We start from the raw sequence: 20,476 nt of genomic DNA, 5'->3' as shown, positions 1-20,476 counted from the left end.
GAGCGGTTTGGTGAGTGCTGTACCGGTAATGCTTTGAATAATATATACAGGCATGCATATAAGTAATTAATCATAAGTATGCTTGCTTTACTAGTGGTAATTTGTAGTTATTTGCTTTACTAGTAGTAATTTTCAGTAATTTGTAATAAAGAAATTTAAGAAACAAAACCCTCTGTGTCCTTGTGTATTACAGAATCCTACTATGAGCCCACCGTCGCAATCTTTACCCGAGGGGCAGGTACCCTTGCAGGTCGTGACAGCTGGATGTCCCATTGGCTATAAGTGCTAATTGCATCAGGCATCACCTTCCAAAATGGACATAAAATACTGTGTATTGTGTGAGTGCTAAGAGTGAAGGGCGCCAAGTAGATACTATTTCAACATGCAGCAGCAATGAAAAGTCAAGCACTGAAACAAAGACAGTGTAGTCACCTTCTCAGGCACGATAGTGCCTGTACACAAATGCACACAGACTGGGAAACAAACAGGAGGAACTAGAGCTCTGCATGTGGGTGCAGAACTATGACAACATTGCAATAATTGAAATGTGGTGGGATAGCTCTTATGACTAGAGTTCTGTGATGGATAGATGGATGTAAGGGTATGTGAGAGTGTCTTCTTCTTTAAGGGTATCTGATCGAGGACCTTTTCAAAGCAAAAACAGATAATAAGAAAAGGAGGAAGCCATAAACAAGAAGAACACACAGGGACACAAACCTGACCAACAAATGATCATAGAATGGTTTGGGTTGGAAGGGACCTTTAAAGATCATCTAGTCCAAGCCCCCTGCCATGGGGGCAGGGACACCTTCCACTAGATCAGGTTGCTCAAAGCCCTGTCCAACCTGACCTTGAACACTTCCAATGATGGGGCATCCACAGCTTCTCTGGGCAACCTGTTCCAGTGCCTCACCGCACTCATCGTAAAAAAATTTCTTCCTTATGTCCAATCTAAACCAACCCTCTTTCAGTTAAAAACCGTTGCCCCTTGTCCTGTCACTACAGGCCTTGGTAAAAAGTCTCTCTCCGTCTTTCTTATAAGCCCCCTTTAAGTATTGAAAGGCCACAATAAGGTGTCCCCGGAGCCTTCTCTTCTCCAGGCTGAACAACTCCAACTCTCTCAGCCTTTCTTCATAGGAGAGGTGTTCCAGCCCTCTGATCATTTTTGTGGCCCTCCTCTGGACCCACTCTAACAGGTCCATGTCCTTCCTGCGCTGAGGACTCCAGAGCTGGATGCAGTACTCAAGGCGGGGTCTTAGGAGAACTCCCTCCACCTGCTGGCCATGCTTCTTAAAGGAGGCAGTAACAAGAACCAAACCTAGTTAGTTGCACTAATCAATGAGGGTATGTGAAAGCATGAGAATGTTTATTCTAGCAAGTTTTTCTGATCGAGGACCTCCTAAATTGGGATGATAAGAAAAGGGGAAGACAAAAAACAAACATACAGAGGCACAGACCTGACAAAACAAACATGGAGACAAGAAGCAAACCTCGCCAGTCACACTATTTGATGGGCTATCAAGAAACTACAGGCGCCGCTTCCAGGAAGACCCACCTGGACTTTGCAATTGATAAGATTGCAAACCAGGGGAGACCCAGACTGGGAGGAGTGAGGGAATCAATAGAACTATACAAACCCATGAAGGAACATGCAGGGGAAAGGGGGACTGGGGAGGAACAAAAGGGAGGGGTTAGACAAAAAGGGGTATAAAAGGGGCCAGTTGCATATAAAACAGGGCCTGTCAGTACGCTTGTCTGACTGAGCCCTGTGCCTGATCACTGCAGTCTGTCCTATCTTCTCATTAAATCTTTTCTTAACTGTCTCTCTGGGTAATCTCACTCTCTATCCTGTGTGTATACATGCTGCAAGGGCTAGGTGCCAGCTACTGGGGAGACCTGTGTGAGTGGAATTGCTGTAGCTAGTGGAGTCAGACCAGGGGTGTAGGTGCCCCAGGCCTGTGGTGTCAGCTACTTGAGCAAGTGGGGGTCTCAGCATCAGTAGTTGGAGGGGCCACAGCTCTCTGGATCTAGGGAGGGTCCTACAGACTTTGTTCTTGGAGTGCCAGCTACTGGGGAGACTGGCATGAGCAGATACTGGGCCAGCATACATTCATGCATACATGTTCGCTTGCTACAAACATACCTATAGAAGCCTTTCTTGTCATTCTTGACATCTCTCGCCACTTTGAGCTCCAACTGAGCTTTTGTCTTCCTAACTGCATCTCTGCATGCCCAAGCAATATTTATATATTCTTTGGGAGTTTGTCCCCGTTTCCATCTCTCATATGCTTCCTTTTTTGCATTTGAGCTCTCTCAGTAGCTCACTGTTTAACAAGGCTGGTCTCTTGTTACGTCTACTCCTTTTCCTGCTTAGGAGGATGGACTGCTCTTGTGCTTTGAGGAGGCTGTCTCTGAAAATCTCCCAGGACTCCTGAGCTCCTTTGCCCTCCAAAGCAGACTTCCATGGGATCCCTCATAACAGTTCCCTAAACAAGTTGGAATCAGGTCTTCTGAAGTCCGAGGTCTTTATTCTGCTACTTGTCTTCCTCATGCCCCTTAGGATCTCAAACTCTGTGATCTTATGGTCACTGCAGCCAAGGCTGCCATTGACAGTCACATCTCCAAACATATCTTCCTTATTTGTAAGCAGTAGGTCCAGAAGAGCACCACTCCTAGTTGGCATGTCTAGCAATTGCATTAGGAAGTTGTCCTCAATGCATTCAAGAAATCTCTTAGAATGCCTGTTCACCACTGTGTTGCTTTCCCAACAAATATCAGGGTAGTTGAAGTCCTCCATAACCAGGGCCTGCAGACCTGAGGCTTCTTTAAGTTGCCTGAAGTTGTTATTCTGTTTGCGTGTATCTCCCTGTATGCACATACGTCTCCTGTGTTCATGTGCAACTCTCCCTGTGTTTGTGTGCACAAGTGTCTCCCTGTGTGAGCACATGAGCATTTCCCTCCATGTGTCCAATTTCTAAACAGCAGAACTGAAATGTACTTTTGTCAAATAAAACCTCCCTTCCTGAGATCACTTATATCTGGAGAAGATTTTTTTTTCTGTTAAATATCATTTTTTGTGAAAGGCCCACATAAATGGGGAGGAGAGACAGCTATATAAGAAGTGATCTCCAATATACATACACAGATATTTCTGCAATATATAAACCAATTCAAATGCAAAAACTAAAATTCTTTCTGAATTTTTAACATGGTATTCCTTTAAAACATTTCCAATCACAAATTCCAAGAGAAAGTGGTGAACCCTGTTGTGTATAAAATATATCTAATTTTAGAGTAAGATTTCTAACGGTGTAAACATCCATACTACAGACTTCCATAAGTCATCTAAGTAACTCCCCAAGACATAAGCACAGTTACAAATATATTCTAGGAAAGGACTAATTAGTCTATTTCTCCACGCTCCAATTCCAAAGAATGATCTCTCAGTGTTTGCTGTGCTCCCTGCACCAATGCATAATTACTGACTTCATATATATAAAACCTATGTTATAGATATGGTTATTATATGTAGTTATATAGTTATAGATATAGTTTTTTAATATATTACATATATAATAGTTCTTATTGCCATATGCAAACAATGGTAAAAAAACATCTAAGACCCCAATCCTGAAAGCACAGTTGTGTTTAAAATTTAATCATGTGGGAAATCCCAATGCAGTCTAGAAGAGAACTCCCATGTTTAAAAATAAACATATAAACTTAAGTGTTAGGGTCTCAGTCTTGAAAACATCATAGCTCCAAAATAAAAGTTAATTGAGTGGTCAAAAGCTGTTCCTCAGAGGGATATCGTCATGTAACCATTTTTAACAGGAAATGGACCTGACACTTAAAAAGTCAGGTGTCAAATGGCCAATATACAGAGATTATTAGGAAGAAAGATAGGGTTTCCATAAGATGATGTTTTCCCAGCATTTTGGAGTTACCAACATATACAAGAATTTAAGAAGCCATATCAGTCTTAATAGTTTCAAAAGACACTGACAGTAAAGGAAAAAAGTAGTCAACCAGCTAGGGGCTGTTTTGGATTTATATACGCATGTAATTTTGGAACTGAATGCCACTCCTGAAGGACTGCAAGTTTCCCCACAAAATAAATATTCTAAAAATCAAACACTTGATGCTTACAAAAGTGTGTCAGTTCACTTTCCAATACCAATAAAGCCAAAGGACAGTAAGAAGGCAAGCAGCCAGCTACTCATTAAGGAAATTAAGTAAGAGTACATCACCCATACACTTATGCTATCTACTACATTTATCAACAGATTAGCTGTATTAGGGGGCTGTTTCTTTACCAAAGAGATCAAAGCTAACCATAGACAATCACTGAATCTCACATAATATTTTGGAGGATCAGCTAAACAGAGTAACTACAATCAAAGTTACACAGCCCTGGTATTATTCAGAATATAACAAAAGTTTATATGATAGTACAGACATATTTAAAGGCACGGTAAAAAAAAAAACAGTAATCTCAAATTAGAAAAAAACCAACATTATACCAACAGGCTAGGAAATACGAAGACAGCACAGATACTATATTAACAATGATTATACTAAGAACAAATGTGCCCTCTCGAATTTAATTACAGCATTTCTTCTCCAACAGCATCATTTATAATGCCACATCTGATGCTAAGAAAAAATATATCTGAAAGGTCTCAAAGGATGGAATAACTTTAAATGCTTCTATCCCAACACCCCTTTGAGCCACATGGAACAAGAGAGTTCAGAAACTTTCTCCAGCAGTCCAGTCCACTCAACGATTCCAACACCAGAAATACAAGGAGAAAATACGCAGAGAAGGAAATGGCTTCTCAACACAGTCCTGAAGACTCCACAAACCCCCGGTCTTGGTGAGTCTGTTTCTCTTTCCCCCCGATACACTCCAGTTTCAGCTGTTCGCCAGGAGGTACAAAACTTGAACAAGAACCCCAACAAGTTTATTTGTTTTGGTATAATCCTAGCAGAGTTTTTGCTCAGTCCCTTTTCCGGGAGCCCCGACGTCTCCCCCGTGTGCGCTGCTGCTCTCATGTCACCCCCGGGGACTCAGCACCCTCCGAGCCGCGAGGCGACCACTCAAGAAGGTCACAAGCTCTGAGGGCAGAGACACCCCAAAGGAGATGGAGGGCGATACCACGACTCTGGTCTCTCCCCCATCCCCGCGTGTTTTACCGCCTGGCGTCCAGACACCCGTCGTGTCTCCCGTGGGGACACATACCCAGTGGGGCGGGCATAACTCCACTGAAGTGTTGCGGAGGGTGTCAACTTCTGGGACCTTTGGGGGAGAAGATGAACAAAGGGGTAGTCCGGGGTGGGGGGGGGGGAAGCCTTCCCCGCCCCAAAATACTTCCCCGCCTCACACGCACCGCTTACCTGACACAGGGGCTCTGGTGCCCGGGGCGGCGATGTGTCTGCCTCTGCTTTGGCTCTGAGTTCCTTGCTCCGGGAGGCTCGGCCTGTGTAGGGGTGGCGGCGGCTGCTGGCAGAGGGTGGGGGGAGGCGGCTGCTGGAAATGAGCGGCGCCCCCGTTCATGGCGAAGCTGAGGAAGCTGGAGTGGATTCGGGGGGGCTCCAGGAGGAGGAAGGGAGCTGGCGGGGAGGCGACGGCTGCGGCAGCGATGGGGGAGGGGGAGGAGGAGAAGAAGGCGGGGGGCGACAGCGCAGAAGGAGGGGGGAGGGAGACGGCGGAAGAAGCCACCAATCTTCTGGTGAGCCCAACTCCCCTACCCGCTTCTCCCACCTGGCGATCCGATCGATCTTCAACGCCGTCCTCCCCGGACTTTGAGGATTCCCGGTCGTGGTTCCGCAGGCAGGCGGAAGGAAAGAGGCGGGAGTCGGGCTGTACAGCGCAAGGTTGCGAGTTGGCGGCGATCGGCATCACTTCCCCCCGCCCGCCCCCAAGCAGTTGGCAGCAGACGGGGTCCCAACTGCCCAGACAGCGCACGAGGGGTGGTGGGCACGGCAACAAACTTCCTTTCGGTCTCCCCTCCCCTGCGAAGTAGCAGCGGTGGGGCAAGGGGGCTGCCACCGCTCGTTGTCCCCCGGTACGGGCTCAGGGGCACTGGGCGGGGGCTGAGCCTTGCTAGCTCGGCAGGGGAGGCGATTAGCTGTGCCTCACGACTCAAAGGGCTAGGGCTCAGTGCAAGAGAGAAAACAAAGGCAGCACAGAAGGCTATTATACCTCTCCCTCCCCCGCCTCCGCCCTGGAAACAATAACAGCACTACGCCAGGGGAGCGAAAGAAAAGGGTATCCGAATCAGTGAAGTCCGTCCCCCCTCGCCCTTCCGTCTCGGGGACTTCCTCTGCCGTCTTGGCCCCCCTCGTACAAGACGGCAAGGTCCACTTCTCAATCCCGGCCCTGACCGGAAGAGGGGGATGATTCCCCGCGGGTGCCCGTTCATGTATTAGATCCGCCTTTGTGTGTGCGTGCGCTTTCCCCTCTCCCTATGTAGGGAAGGGGCAAGTCCTCTATTACCTAACGCTGGTCTGGCTGCTCTCAGGGAAAAAGTTACTTCCTTCCTCCTCTGCCATCGGCCTCACCAGCCCAGCATAAATTATACACGGTGAGAAAGAAGAGTGCTCAGCTCACAGCCAGCCCTGCATCTTCCCGCTTCCATACCAACTCTGTCCACTCGGATCCCAAGGCAGCAGAAGGGGCCAGTGCCTTTCTGGAACACCAGCTCCCGCACAGGACAGAACCAGGGGAGGGCCTCATCCCCACCAGACACACAAACTTTTCTCCCCTTGTTTTGTTCTCCCCTCTCCTTCCTTTCTCCACTTCTTTTCCTTCCATCCCACTCCCGTTGCCAGCATTCAGCTGCACCAGCAGGTCTCAGCCCAACCACCTTGGGTATCCCTTGGCCATGCTGGAAGGGGAAAGCTGTCCTGCATCATACAACACTTGAGATGCTAGGGCACATCTCTCTCCCAGGCCTTACTCCCTTCTTTCCCCAGACTCTACTTGCCCCCACTCCCAGCAGTGGCAGCGATAGATGTCTCAGCAGTCAAGAGCCTGGTGCTGAGCTCAGGCAGAGCTCTGCTCATCTTTATCTTTTTTTCCCTTCTCCTTTAAAAAACTTCTGACCAAAGCATACAAGCAACGGAAGGAGAGCAGCCGCACATGAATTGCCACACGTGCACACAGAAAACAGAAAGCCACTGGCTAGCAGTACTGCCTGTACTGCTCGGCATATACTGGAGCATCTCCATAAGAGGAAAGGCCGAGAGAGCTGGGGCTGTTCAGCCTAGAGAAGAGAAAGCTCGGGGGGATCTCATCAATGTATACAAATATCTGAAGGGAGGGTGCAAAGAAGACAGAGCCAGGCTCTTTTCAGTGGTGTCCAGTGACAGGACAAGAGGCAATGGGCACAAAGTGAAACACAGGAGGTTCCGCCTGAACATCAGGAAACACTTCTTTACTGTGAGGGTGACCGAGCACTGGGACAGGTTGCCCAGAGAGGTTGTGGAGTCCCCCTCCTTGGAGACAACGCAAAAGTCATCTGGACATAGTCCTGGGCAACTGGCTCTCGGTGGCCCTGCTTGAGCAGGGGGGTTGGACCAGAAGACCTCCAGAGGTCCCTTCCAACCTCAACCATTCTGTGATTCTGTGTGTGTGTGTGCGCGCACATGGCTATAAACTCAACAGGGAAGGCTTGAAAGGGTTTGGTAGACTTTTCCAGCCCTGGCTCCTTGCCATCCATGCACTTTCGATTAAATGAGCCTTTGCCTTATCAGGGTGGCCCTGGTTCCTGGGAGATCTGCACAAAGCCAGGGAGTCTCTGCCTGCAATAAATATGCAGCAATATCAATTGTGTTGGAAAGCCCTGAACAGACCAGACACACCAAACCTGCAATTGTCATTTTCCCCTTTGCGCTGCTTCAATGATTAGGACTCAAGCATGTCCTTTATGCTCCAGCTACCCCTAGCTTCTCCCATTGCTCCAATTCAGAAGCACCTACAAGCTTTTCCCCACACCTTCCCCCCGCCCTCCCGCATGCAGTGAGTTAGCAGGGAGCTGCAGGGAATGTCTGTAATTGCAAAGGCCTCCCCAGCAACAGGGCTGCCTTTGCAGTGACGTATTTCTCTCCCTTTCAGCCAAATGCTTTGAGGGCGGGGCGAGGAGCAGGGTGGGAGAAGAGGGAACTGCTGCGATCGTTCGATTGGGCAGCCGGGCTATTGCACGAGGCTGCGCGCCGGCTGCAGGGCTGGCTCTTCATCTATTACATGCAAGCGCTTGCTGCTGTTTGGGGAGAAGAGCTGAGCAATCGGAAAGAGCAGGGCACGGTGGCGGGGACAGGAATCAATTATTTACAAAAAACAAAGGTACCTTGGGCTCGTGGAAAGGTTGGGGGGGGGGGGGGGGAGCGCTGCAGAGGTGGCTCCTGTGAGAAGACATCAGAAGCTGCCCCCATGTCGGATGGAGCCAGTTTCAGCCGGCTCCAAGACGGACACACCGCTGGCCAAAGATGAGACAATAAGTGATGTTGGGAGCGCCTCTGTGATAATACATTTAAGAGAGGGTAAAAAACGCTGCGCAACAGCAGCTGGGAGAGAAGAGTGAGACTATGTGAGAGAAACAACTCTGCAAACACCAAGGTCAATGAAGAAGGAGGGGGAGGAGGTGCTCCAGGCGCCGGAGCAGAGATTCCTCTGCAGCCCGTGGTTCAAGACCATGGCGAGGCAGGCTGTCCCCTTGCAGCACATGGAGGTTAATGGTGGAGCAGATATCCACCTGCAGCCTGTGGAGGACCCCAAGCCAGAGCAGGTGGATATACCCTGAAGGAAGCTGCAGCCCGTGGAGAGGAGCCCATGCAGGAGCAAGTTTTCTGGCAGGACCCGTGGCACTTGGGGGACCCACGCTGGAGCAGTCCATTCCTGAAGGACTGTACCCCGTGGAAAGGACCCATGCTGGAGCAATTTGTGAAGAACTGTAGCCCATGGGAAGGACCCACGTTGGAGAAGTTCGGGAAGGACTGTCTCTCATGGGTGGGACCCCACACTGGAGCAGGGGAAGAGTGTGAGAAAGAAGGAATGGCAGAGACTAAGCATTATGAACTGTTTGCAACCCCATTCCCCATCCCCCTGCACCGCTTGGCGGGAGGAGGTAGAAGAGTTGGGAGTGAAGTTGAGTCTAGAGAAGAAGGGAGGGGTGGGGGAAGGTGTTTTAAGTTATGTTTTATTTCTCACTATCCTACTCTGTTACAATTAATTGACAGTAAATTAAAATAATTTTCCCAAGTCGAGTCTGTTTTGCCCGTGACGGTAATTGGTAAGTAATCTCCTTGTCCTTATCTCGACTCACAAGCTTTTCATCACATTTTCTCCCCCTGTCTTGTTGATTGAGGAGGAGTGATATAGTGGCTTGGTGGGCAGCTGGTGGCCAGCCAAGATCAACCCACCACATCACCTTTTGTCAGGCATGTGCTTTTTCACCTCCTGCAGCTCCGCCAGCCTCCCTCTCATACACCCCTTGTGTGCACAGGTTTCTTTCCCCAGTGCTCAATCCCCCTTCACTTTCCTTCCAGCCATTTTCCCCAGTTCTCCCTGTATTTCACAGGCCTGTTGTCCCAAGAGCGGGGTCATTAGCCCAGTGTGCAGATGCCAATTAACACACAGAGCAGAGGTATTTTATTTCCTTCATATTTGCGCAAAGATGGGTGCTAGGTGGCAGTTCCACAAATCTAGCAAACTTTCGTACGAAACTACAGCATATTTATCCTGCTACATGATTAGTATAAACCCGCCCAAATTTACACTTATTGTTTAGTGATTAACATTTCATGCACTATTGGTTTACTGTATTTTAATTAGCCTCACTTGCTATGCAAATTAGCACGCATGCTCCTTTGGGGGGGGGGGCGCAGGTCTTTCCAGTCCTGAATTGAGTGGTCCTGATCTCCCCTCATCACTTTTACCTTTCACCTAGTTGCTGCAGTTTTATCTGACTTCGTGCGTTTTTTTGGCAATCACCCAGCCTTTGGTGCCAGGATATTCCCTTTTATCAGTCTGTTAGCTCCTCTTCAAGGGTATAGTAGTTAGTTTCTCACAGTTCATTAATAAAACAAATACTTTCTTATCTTTTAGCTCCTTCTCCTTATTGCCAGATTCTCTTCGAAGAGCACAGGTGGTTCATAGTTTTGCTCAGTGGAAAATTTTGCGTTCTGTGGGATATCAGACCCATCACAGGGAGTAAACGCTGAAATCTGTATCTTCAGCTTCCCCATCGCATAGCACGTGCTGAAAAGTCAGTCATATTGATGGCATGGGGTTGGGAATTAGGCATTACAGTGGCCATGGTGCAAGGCAGATGTGTGCATACCTCAGCCTGGCACCTTTAGAAACTTTTCCCTGGGCTTTATTTCCCCTCCTGAGACAGTGAAGCAGGGATGCTATGGGCATAACTGGTTAGTAATATGTGTCCATATTGCCTGACAGACAAATTACTTCCCTTCAAAGAAAGGGGCAAGCTCTAATCCTTGGAGAATCCACTGGGACCTTCACGGCCTCCCAGGGTTACATGCAACCAATGATGGCCCCTTGCATGAAGATTAATTATCATTTAAAAATTCCAGATATTTGATTAGTGTAGTGATGCCCAGCTCTACTGTCAAGATCAATCAGAAGAGGTGTCTGGAAAGATAAACAGTTAATTTTAATTAGGAACAAGAAATGGACAGGTGTGGCAGGGTGACAGACTTTTCAGTTACTTCTGTTTGCTTCAAAAATACTTCAGTTAGTATTTGAAGGGGTAACATTTTCTAGACCTGTAGCTTGCAGTTTCTTGGTGCAAGCAATTACACTGACCTTACCATTTTATATAGAGTTTGATATATAAGTAAACTTAAATTTGACACAATGGCTACAGCATATTACTTTGGTAACATATCTGGTAAGCATTTTTAATTTCAACCATTTTACATTAAAAGATACTAAGAATGCAGCTAGGACATTTTCTCACAAGTATTAAAAATGTTTGTGTATTTAAATACCTACATTTGTTAAAATAAATTGAGTTTTAGTTTTCAGGAAGAGTAGATAATGTGAAAATTGACATGTACATAAGCAAAGAAAAAGTCTTTACTCAACAAAATTTACTACCTAAAAGGTGACATGTAGTGTCACTTGTTGAAGAAGAATTATGTCAGCTTTAATGTATAGATGGAAAATTCATTTACTTCTAAATATTACAGCAGTGCCATGTTCTCCGCACAACCCCAAATACAATTTAATTGACAGGAAAGGTTTCTTCTGTTTATTCTTTTACAACTGTAATAGTTAATGCCCATCCCCAAAGACAGTCCTTCACTACAGAAAGCTTTCCAGATTTCATGAGATTTTCAATGTCACCTACCTGCATCACCCCTTTTCCTCATTCCTACATGTGGTTTGGTTTGGGTTTTCACCTAATGTAAGAAGAGGTCACCACGCCACCCCCAGAGAGGTGATACCACTGGGCCTTGCAGCCTTGTGCTGAAAATCATGGAATGTCTTCCAGCAATTATCTAAGGCCATTTGAGGTCTTTCTAGGTTAGTTTGCTAAATTTCACAAACCTAAACACCCCACAGATTGCAAGTAACAACTTCGAGCTAGCCACCTTATAGAATATAAGGGTCAAATGCACTTTTTCTTGCCATCCTGTACTTTGCCTTTGTGAGGTACTCACAACTTTTCATGGTCCCTATCACCACTATATGGTAACCACACAGCTCTTTTCATACAGAAGTTTCATACAGAAATGACAGAAACAGGAGGATATAGAAAACCACCATTGCTTTATGGTGATTCAGCCTTCATTCAGTTCCTGTGTGTAAGTTTCTTTAAAACTCTTCCTGTACTGACAATATTGTCCTCAGTACAGGAAAGACATGAACCTGTTGGAGAGGGTCCAGAGGAGGGCCACGAAGATGATCAGAGGGATGGAACACCTCTCCTATGAGGAAAGGCTGAAAGAGCTGGGGTTGTTCAGTTTGGAGAAGAGAAGGCTGCGGGGAGACCTTATTGCGGCCTTTCAGTACTTAAAGGGGGCTTATAAGAAAGATGGGGACAGACTTTTAAGCAGAGCCTGTAGTGATAAGACAAGGTGTAATGGTTTTAAACTAAAAGAAGGTAGATTTAGATTGGATATAAGGAAGAAATTTTTCACGATGAGGGTGGTGAAACACTGGAACGGGTTGCCCAGAGAGGTGGTAGATGCCCCATCTCTGGAAACATTCAAGGTCAGGTTGGATGGGGCTCTGAGCAACCTGATCTAGCTGAAGATGTCCCTGCTCATTGCAGGGGGTGGACATGGACTAGATGACCTTTAAAGGTCCCTTCAACCCAAACTATTCTATGATTCTATGATACTGCATAACATTGAGTCATGGCACAGATTCACCTTTTCCTGAGTCCTTTGTACAGTTCAATTTTAGAGAATTTCTGGTTGAAGGACAAGGTCTGAAAGCAAGATCATTCATTCAACTAAAATAAGATTTCTAACTTTGCTCCACAGATCTTTTCCACAAATAAGCAAAGGAAGGATAGTTCTGCATCATGAAGCTACTTGGGCCATTAATCTAATGTGCATTCCAGACTACAGGCCCTCTGAGAGTTCAGGGAGGTTGTGTCTGTAAAATGTGGGTCTGTAGCTTTTCAGACAGATACCTTGAAGGTTCCATTGTATTATGAATTATTTACTTCTGGAGTTCATGTGCTCCATTTTCCTCCAACAGGAGAATGACAACAAGCTTGCAGCATATCGCATATGCCATTCCTTTTACTGATTTAAGTTATTGGCACTAACAACAATCAAATTATTTGCCCATAATAATTTTGTTTGTTCATAAACACCCCCCAGCCCAATAGTTTAGCAAGTGCATATAAAGATCAGATCAGCCTTTGAAGAAGTTTTATTCACCAATCCGACTTCAAGCTCTATAAAAGTGAATCACAAACATCATATAACCTAATGATTGGGTAAATATTTGCATTTTATTTTGCAGAGTGATCCTCCAAGGGCTATCAACAGAGAAAGATACAATTCAGAAATGTTTCCAAGTAAGTGTATGTGAGCATATTCATAAAAGAAACCTAGGAAGGGTATCAAACAAGGAAGGAAAGAAGAGGTTTGAAACAGAAGAACCAGTACTTAAGAGTTGAATGGTGGGTTAAGCATGTGTATGTGAAGGTTTGAGGGGATAATGAATAATAAAATACTGTTATTGAATTGGGATAAACTTGGAAAAACAAACAAAAGTTAACCCTGTAATGCTTGAATGCTTGACTGTAATTGATGTGTTAAAACCAGCATTTCTTTCACGAGTGGGGGGGGGAATATAATAGTAAAAATTAATGCATAAATGCAATGACTGTTAATTTAACTTTAAAAATGAAGTTTATTTGTTATAAAGAAGCAATGGAAGGAAGCAGTGGATAACAGGTGTGGAAGTAAGAGCAGTGAACAGCTGTTTAAAAATATTAGCTAATAAAGTTGATAAATTAAGGAAATAAAGAAATGCAGCTAATTAGACACTTAGTATCACCAGAAACACCTACAGAGGGAGATGTGCTAGCTTGGGTAACTTAAATGACTCTTAATAACAAACTTTTTGCTATTTTTGACAGAGGAGTAAGTCATCCATTTCAACCCTATGGCTATTGTTAATTGTTGCTTGGCTTCAGTACAGTTGTTTTGATTTTATCATTATATGTGCATGTATGAAAAAGAAGGTATAGGTACCTTTCTTTAGAGATTAATCACCATGGCTAAGGGCTGAACTTAAAAAAAGTCTCACAAAAAAAATTTTCTCACGTCTCACAAAAACAAAATTAGGGACAAACTGAGGGAAGAAAAATGGATCAAATTTCAAGGCATCTCCTTTTCCAAACAAGAGAAACCCTGATCATGAAAATAAGAAGTGTCTCTGCTTCCACCATTGAGGTATATAAGAAATTATTACAATAAACCAGTAATACTGTTTGTGTTTTAAGATGCTAAGAATAATGCTGTCTTGCTGACAAGTTTCTGATTTCAAGGGAATATATTATTTGTGGATTGAAAATGATACTAGCCTGAAATGAACAGCTGACTGAAAGTCAATGTAACCAAGAGAGTAATTGAGAGGAAATATCAAATTGTGAGATTCTTTCAAATCAAGCTTTAATCATATCATATTGGGAGCAAAATGTGAACAAAAGCAATGAAAATATTTAACATAAGTAAAGGAAAAGTATTAAGACTGGAGAAATGTTACTAGCATTGATAGAGCTCGTATCCAAATGCAACTGTTAGGAGTTGAGACTAACAAGATAGCAAACAACCAAAGTAATGGTTTCTTGCTATAAAAATATCAATCACCTGAACACATAGAGTGTGAAAATCAATGTCCAGATTGGTTTAAATTCCAGTCATGGAAATGGAATGGAATAATGAGGCAATAATTACTTGCACATGACACCAGTTAATGATTCTCACATATATGCTACTGGAAATTGATGTATATGTGTTGTTTCCCTGTATCCAGTTTGGTAGGGTTTCAGAAAACTGAAACCCTTGTGGAAAAATATATGTGCAATTTTTCTCATGTGTATAGATAAGGGGTGAAACATCTGCAATGTCCGCACATTTCATGCATCAACTATAGTATAATCAGAGTAATATGAAATACAAAAACACTATACTGGGATTAAGTCTGGGATCGCTTGTAGTGATCCTAACCGGGAGACTACTGTACATTGAAGAGTTAGCAATCTACATAACAGTTAACCCGAATAGACCCAGGCCCAGGCCTGTGCTGTGCTGCACTTATAGCTTAATGTGCTGTACTATAAGTGTGCACTTATAGCTTAGTGTAGCCTGTGTTGTGCTGTACATATTCCTTGGCCACAGGGTAAACTTAGCCAGCTAATTGTAATGGAGGAGCTTGTAGGCAGCTCCCACTTGGCACCAGAGATAACAGCACCTGCGTGTCCTTGTCTTTATCTTAAAGTAAAGCAGCATGTTCTCATGTGAACATCTTTTTTGCTTGACAGTAGAAATGATTAATAGAGTTGTTTTCTTGTAAGAAAATCCTGTAAGAGCTCTAAAGACCAAAATGTTGGGGAACCTGTCCATGAATGGGATCTACGCAACATGCCATGCCCTGATTGGAGATCCATCCTATGCTCTACAACTCTGGATTCCCACCGTCTGAAGGGACATATTCTCCTTATTCTCTTTTTCCTTCTAATTTTAGCTCCAATAAATGATATTTTAATCAATGCCTTACAGAGTCTGAGTGCCTCTCTTCCTGGGATCATAATGAACACTAGCACTGGTGCATTACACCATTAGAATAAACTTCTTAGTGAATCACAAGAAATAGAACAAAAAGCTAAAAACATTAATAAAAAGAGACACCAAGAGGGGAAACTTCAGATGATGTTAGAAAACCAACAGCTATTGTGCTTTGGAAGAAATGGTAATAGCAATGCCAGTGACATCGACTCTACACTGCTTTGCATGCTTTCATGCTATGAATAATTTGATGGAAGATCATAGATTGATTAAGAAAAAAAAAAAACACACCACATTGGGATGCCCAGATGACCAATATACTGAGATAAATCACAATCAAACCATATACTAATATAATTCATTCCAATGTGGACATTCTCTGAACCAAGAGGGGGGCTGTAGTTATTTGAAACAAAAATGTGAACATTGGTAGGAATGAAATATGAATGCAAATGTGCGTGAGTGTGAGAAAACACCATAAGAAGCAGCAGAACAAGGGTTAAAAGAATAGCCTGTATGGATAATGAAGAACATGGTTCCCAGGGCACTGTTCTCAGATGTGAAACTCAGGAATGTGTTTCTGTCACAACCAGAAGGCCTGCACTCTGGTCAGAACACAGCACAGATGACTTGTAAGCAGAAGACCCTGCACTCTAAAAACAAGAAGGTGACAACAAGCTTGCAGCATATCACATATGCCATTTCTTTTCCTGTTAGCCCAACAGGAAAACAGACAATGAGCATGTACCTTGCCTAAGAGTGATGGAGACTGAAGTCCACACAATTCTGAAGTGAAGGACCACCCCATAACAACTGTTGACTCCTATATGGTATAAAAGATCTGTCCAAAAATAGTACATTGTCACCAATCAAGAGCAACCCAAGATATGTAGTGAGGGCTTGACAGCCAGCGTCCCTTGTCCTCAGTGTAGCGCACAAGTGATCCTGGCCAGACCACTTAGACACATACATTTTGGTGGCTGTGAGTATGTGGGTGTGAGAGAGTGAGTAGGTAAAATCAACTTAGAGATTTAGTAAATAAATATCAGCTTCTCCTTCCATAAGATCCTGCACTGAATTTTGTTACAGAAATTTCCCTACATGTATACTGTCCCATTAGATAGTTGTAGGCAGCAATACGATCTCCCCATAGCTTTCTGTTCTTAAGGCAGAAAAAAAAACCCACAACAAAAACAGTTCTCGGCCTCTCCTCATATGTCATGTGTTCCAGCCCCCTAACCATCTTGGTGGTCTCTGCTGGACTCATTCCAGTATGTCAATGTCTTTCTTATACTGGGGAGCCCCAAACTGTAGACAGTACTCCAGATGTGGTTCTCACCAGTGCTGAGTAGAGAGGAATGATCTCCCTCAACCTGCTGGCTACTCTCAGCTTTCTAGCCAGTGGGGCCCCAACCTGTCCTGTTGCATGGGATTATTCCATCCCAGATGCAGGACTTTGCATTTGCCTTAGTTAATGTTCATGAGGTTCCTGTCAGCTCACGTAGTCAGCTTATCAAGATTCTGTGAATAGTAGCCATGTCCTCCAGCATATCAACCACTCCTCCCAATTTGGTGTCATCCACAAACTTGCCAAGGGTACATTCTGTTCCATCGTCTAGGTCCTTAATAAAGATATTAAATAGTATCGGCCCCAGTATCAACAATTGAGGAACATCAGTAACTGACTACCAGTAAGACTTTGTACACTCAATCACAAACCTTTGAGCCCAACAGTTCAGGCAATTGTCCATCCACCTTATAGCCCACCTACCTAAACCATCTCTCTCCAGCCTGGCTGTATAGATACTATGGGAGACAGTGTCAAAGGCTTTCCTTAAGTCAAGGTAAACTACATTCACTCTTCTCCCCGTGTCCACAGAGCCAGTCATCCCATCATAGAAAGCTATCAGGTTGGTCAGACACCATTCGCCCTTGTTAAAGCCATGCTGGCTGTTCCAAATCACCTTTTCTTGTTGTTTTTTATATGCCTGGACATGGCTTTGAGGTGGTGAAACACTGGAACAGGTTGCCCAGAGAGGTGGCAGATGCCCCATCCCTGGAAACATTCAAGGTCAGGTTGGACGGGGCTCTGAGCAACCTGATCTAGTTGAAGATGTCACTGCTCACTGCATGGGGGGGTTGGACTAGATGACCTTTGAAGGTCCCTTCCAACCCAAACTGTTCTATGATTCTGTGATTCTATGATTTGCTCCATAACCCTCCTGGTGAAAGAGGTAAGGCTGACTGGGCTGCAGTTCCCCAGATCCTCCTTTGTGCTGTCCTTGAAGACGGGTGTGATACTTGCCTTTCTCCAGTCATCCGGAGCCTCCCCCAGCTGCCATGACCTTTCAAAGATTATAGAGAGCTGCCTCACAATGACATTGCCCAGCTCCTTCAGCACCCTTGGATGCATCCCATCTGGTCCCATGGACTTGTGCATGTCTAAGTGGGTTAAGTGACCCCTAACTTGATATTCCTTTACTGTAGGTAATGCTTCTCTCCCACAGACTCTGACACTAGGCTCAGGGACGTGAAAGGCCTGAGGGCATAGCTTACCAGTGAAAACAGAGACAAAAAAGGCATTGAGTACCTCAGCCTTTTCCATGTCCTTGGTCACTAGGTCCCCTGACCCATTGAACTGTGGGCCCACATTTTCCTTAGCTTCCCTGTTGTTGCCCACATACCTGAAGAAGCCCTTCTTGTTGCCCTTCACATCCCTCACTAGTTCCAATTCCAGCTGAGCTTTGGCTTTCCAAATTCTGTCCCTGCACACTTGGGCAATGTCTCTATATTCCGACTAGGTAGTCCATTCCCATTTCCACCTTCTGCATACTTCCCATTTTATGCTTGATCCCAATCAGGAGTTCCCTGCTCATCCATGCTGTCCTTCCTCTTTCAAGGTTGCTCAATTTTACGCACGGTGGAATGAGCTGTTCTTGTGCTTTGAAGAGGTAGTCCTTGAAGATCACCCAGTTCTCCTGGGCCCCTTTGTACTTCAGGGCAGTCTTCCATGGGATCCTGCAATGCAGAGCCCTGAAAAAGCTTAAATCTGCTTGCCCAAAGTCCAGGGTATAAGTCTACTATTCATTTTGCTCACTTTTCTCAGGATCTTAAACTCCACTATCTCATGGTCACTGCAACCAAGGCTTTTGACCTTTACATCGTCAGCTAATTCTTCTTTTTTTTCAAGTAACAGGTCCAGCTCAGCATCTACACTAGTCAGCTCATCAGTCACCCGCGTCAAGAAATTGTCATTAACACCCTCCAGCAATCTCCTAACTTGCTTGCACCCAGCCGTATTGCATACCCAGCATATATATCGGGTGTCCCCCTGTCGTGGGTTAACCTTGGCTGGATGCCAGGTGTGCACCAACCTGCTCTATCACTCCCCCTCCTCAACTAGACAGGGGAGAGAAAATATAATGAAAGGCTTGTGGGTCAAGACAAGGGTAGAGAGATCACTCAACAATTACAGTCACGGGCAAAACAGACTCGACTTAGGGAAGATTAATTTAATTTATTACCAATCGAATCAGAGTAGGATAATGAGAAATAAAAACAAATCTTAAAACACCTTCCCCCCACCTGTCCCTTCTTCCCGGGCTCAACTTCACTCCAGAATTCTCTACCTCCTCCCCCCGAGCGGCGCAGGAGGACAGGGAACGGGGGTTGTGATCAGTTCATTACGTGTGGTCTCTGCTGCTCCTTCCTCCTCACGCTCTTCCCCTGCTCCAGCGTAGGGTCCCACCCATGGGAGACAGTCCTTCCCGAACTTCTCCAGCGTGGGTCCTTCCCATGGGCTACAGTTCTTCACAAATTGCTCCAGCATGGGGCCTTTCCATGGGGTGCACTCCTTCAGGAACGGACTGCTCCAGCATGGGTCCCCCGTGGGGTCACAGGTCCTGCCAGAAGACCTGCTCCAGTATGGGCTCCTCTCCACAGGGCCACAGGCCCTGCCAGGAGCCTGCTCCAGCGTAGGCTCTCCACGAGGTCAGAGCCTCCTTTGGGCACATCCACCTGCACCGTCGTGGAGCCCTCCACGGGCTGCAGAGTGGATATCTGCTCCACCGTGGACCTCCATGGGCTGCAGGGGAATCTCTGCTCCGGTGCCTGGAGCACCTCCTCCCCCTCCTTCTTCACTGACCTTGGTGTCTGCATAGTTCTTTCTCTCACATATTCTCACTCATCTCTCTCCCAGCCGCTGTTGCACAGCAGTTTTTCCCCCTTCTTAAATATGTTATCACAGAGGTGCTACCACTGTTGCTGATTGGCTCAGCTTTGGCCAGCGGTGGGTCTGTCTTGGAGCTGGCTGGAACTGGTAGTGTCCGACACGGGGGAAAGATTCTGGCATCTTCTCACAGAAGCCACCCCTGCAGCCCCCCCGCTACCAAAACCTTGCCATGCAAATCCAATACTTCCCCATAAGTATCAGGGCCTGCAATCATGAAGCTTCCTCCAGTTATCTAAAGCAGTGGTCTCCAAATTTTTTTTATCATGCACCCCCAATATACATATTCTACTGTACTTTTATATACTATGTACTTTATAAAGCATACACAAAAAATAGAAATCAAAAAAGGATGAGATAAAGATGAAATAAGCATTTTTTTAATTACTTGATTGGTACAAAACCATCTTTCTGCTCTCGCTAAAAATTATTATCAATATTCTTCTTTATTTTTTAAAATCTTGGTTTATCACCTTGTGATACAGCGATTCGAAGGTCTAGTTCTAAGTTCAGTTTATTTAGATACTTGGTTTTAATGGTTGTCATAGCTGAAAAAGCTACCTTTGTAGAGATGTAGATCCAAATGGAAGAAGTGCATTGTTGGCTGCACTTACTAAATCACGATACTCATTTTTCAATCCCATCCACCAATTATGCAAAAGTTTTTCTTGAAATTGTGAAAGGCAAGGTGCTAACTGCAATACGACTTGCTTAGAAGCATGAACACTTCCTGAGGCTATGAGCTTTTACCTTGGGGTCGATGTGACCTGAAGACCCAACCTAAGCCAGCTCTTGCTGGCTGGGAATGCCCCATACCTACAATAAAACAATAGGAGATTTACCTTTCATAAAAACCAGGCATATAACCACAGCCAGAACAGCAATCAACCAAGAATCCACACAAAACCCCAAAACACCCACGCACACCTGCACAGGGCATCAGTTTAGAACAATGAAGATTAACACACC

At 45.2% G+C, this 20,476-nt stretch overlaps 1 protein-coding gene and 1 long non-coding RNA gene across 4 annotated transcripts in view; one reads left to right on the top strand and one right to left on the bottom strand.

Moving 5' to 3' along the window:
* LOC148055446 (E3 ubiquitin-protein ligase RNF38-like) overlaps nt 1–6,245 on the bottom strand; it is a 227,137-nt gene extending 220,892 nt beyond the window's left edge. The window contains exons 1-2 of one of the 3 annotated variants that reach the window (XM_087760432.1): nt 5,765–6,245; nt 5,398–5,503 (exon numbers count right to left, since the gene is read on the bottom strand). In XM_087760432.1, coding sequence (XP_087616558.1) covers nt 5,398–5,503; nt 5,765–5,902 — 244 coding nt within the window. In that variant the 5' untranslated portion in view covers nt 5,903–6,245. Of the gene's footprint in view, nt 1–5,397 lie in introns of all 3 variants that reach the window. The other 2 variants (XM_087760433.1, XM_087760431.1) reach the window with 2 other exon arrangements.
* Nucleotides 6,246–13,045: 6,800 nt separating this feature from the next.
* Nucleotides 13,046–15,265, top strand: LOC148055445 (uncharacterized). Its single transcript, XR_015705386.1, has 3 exons — nt 13,046–13,061; nt 13,837–13,944; nt 15,069–15,265. It is a non-coding gene; the product is annotated as an uncharacterized LOC148055445 (long non-coding RNA).
* Nucleotides 15,266–20,476: the final 5,211 nt, after the last annotated feature.

The sequence above is a fragment of the Nipponia nippon genome, unplaced genomic scaffold (genome assembly GCF_047370975.1).
Source record: "Nipponia nippon isolate SJK-2023a ecotype South Korea unplaced genomic scaffold, ASM4737097v1 scaffold_22, whole genome shotgun sequence".
Lineage (NCBI taxonomy): Eukaryota > Metazoa > Chordata > Aves > Pelecaniformes > Threskiornithidae > Nipponia > Nipponia nippon.
This window is presented reverse-complemented; position numbering and strand designations above follow the sequence as displayed.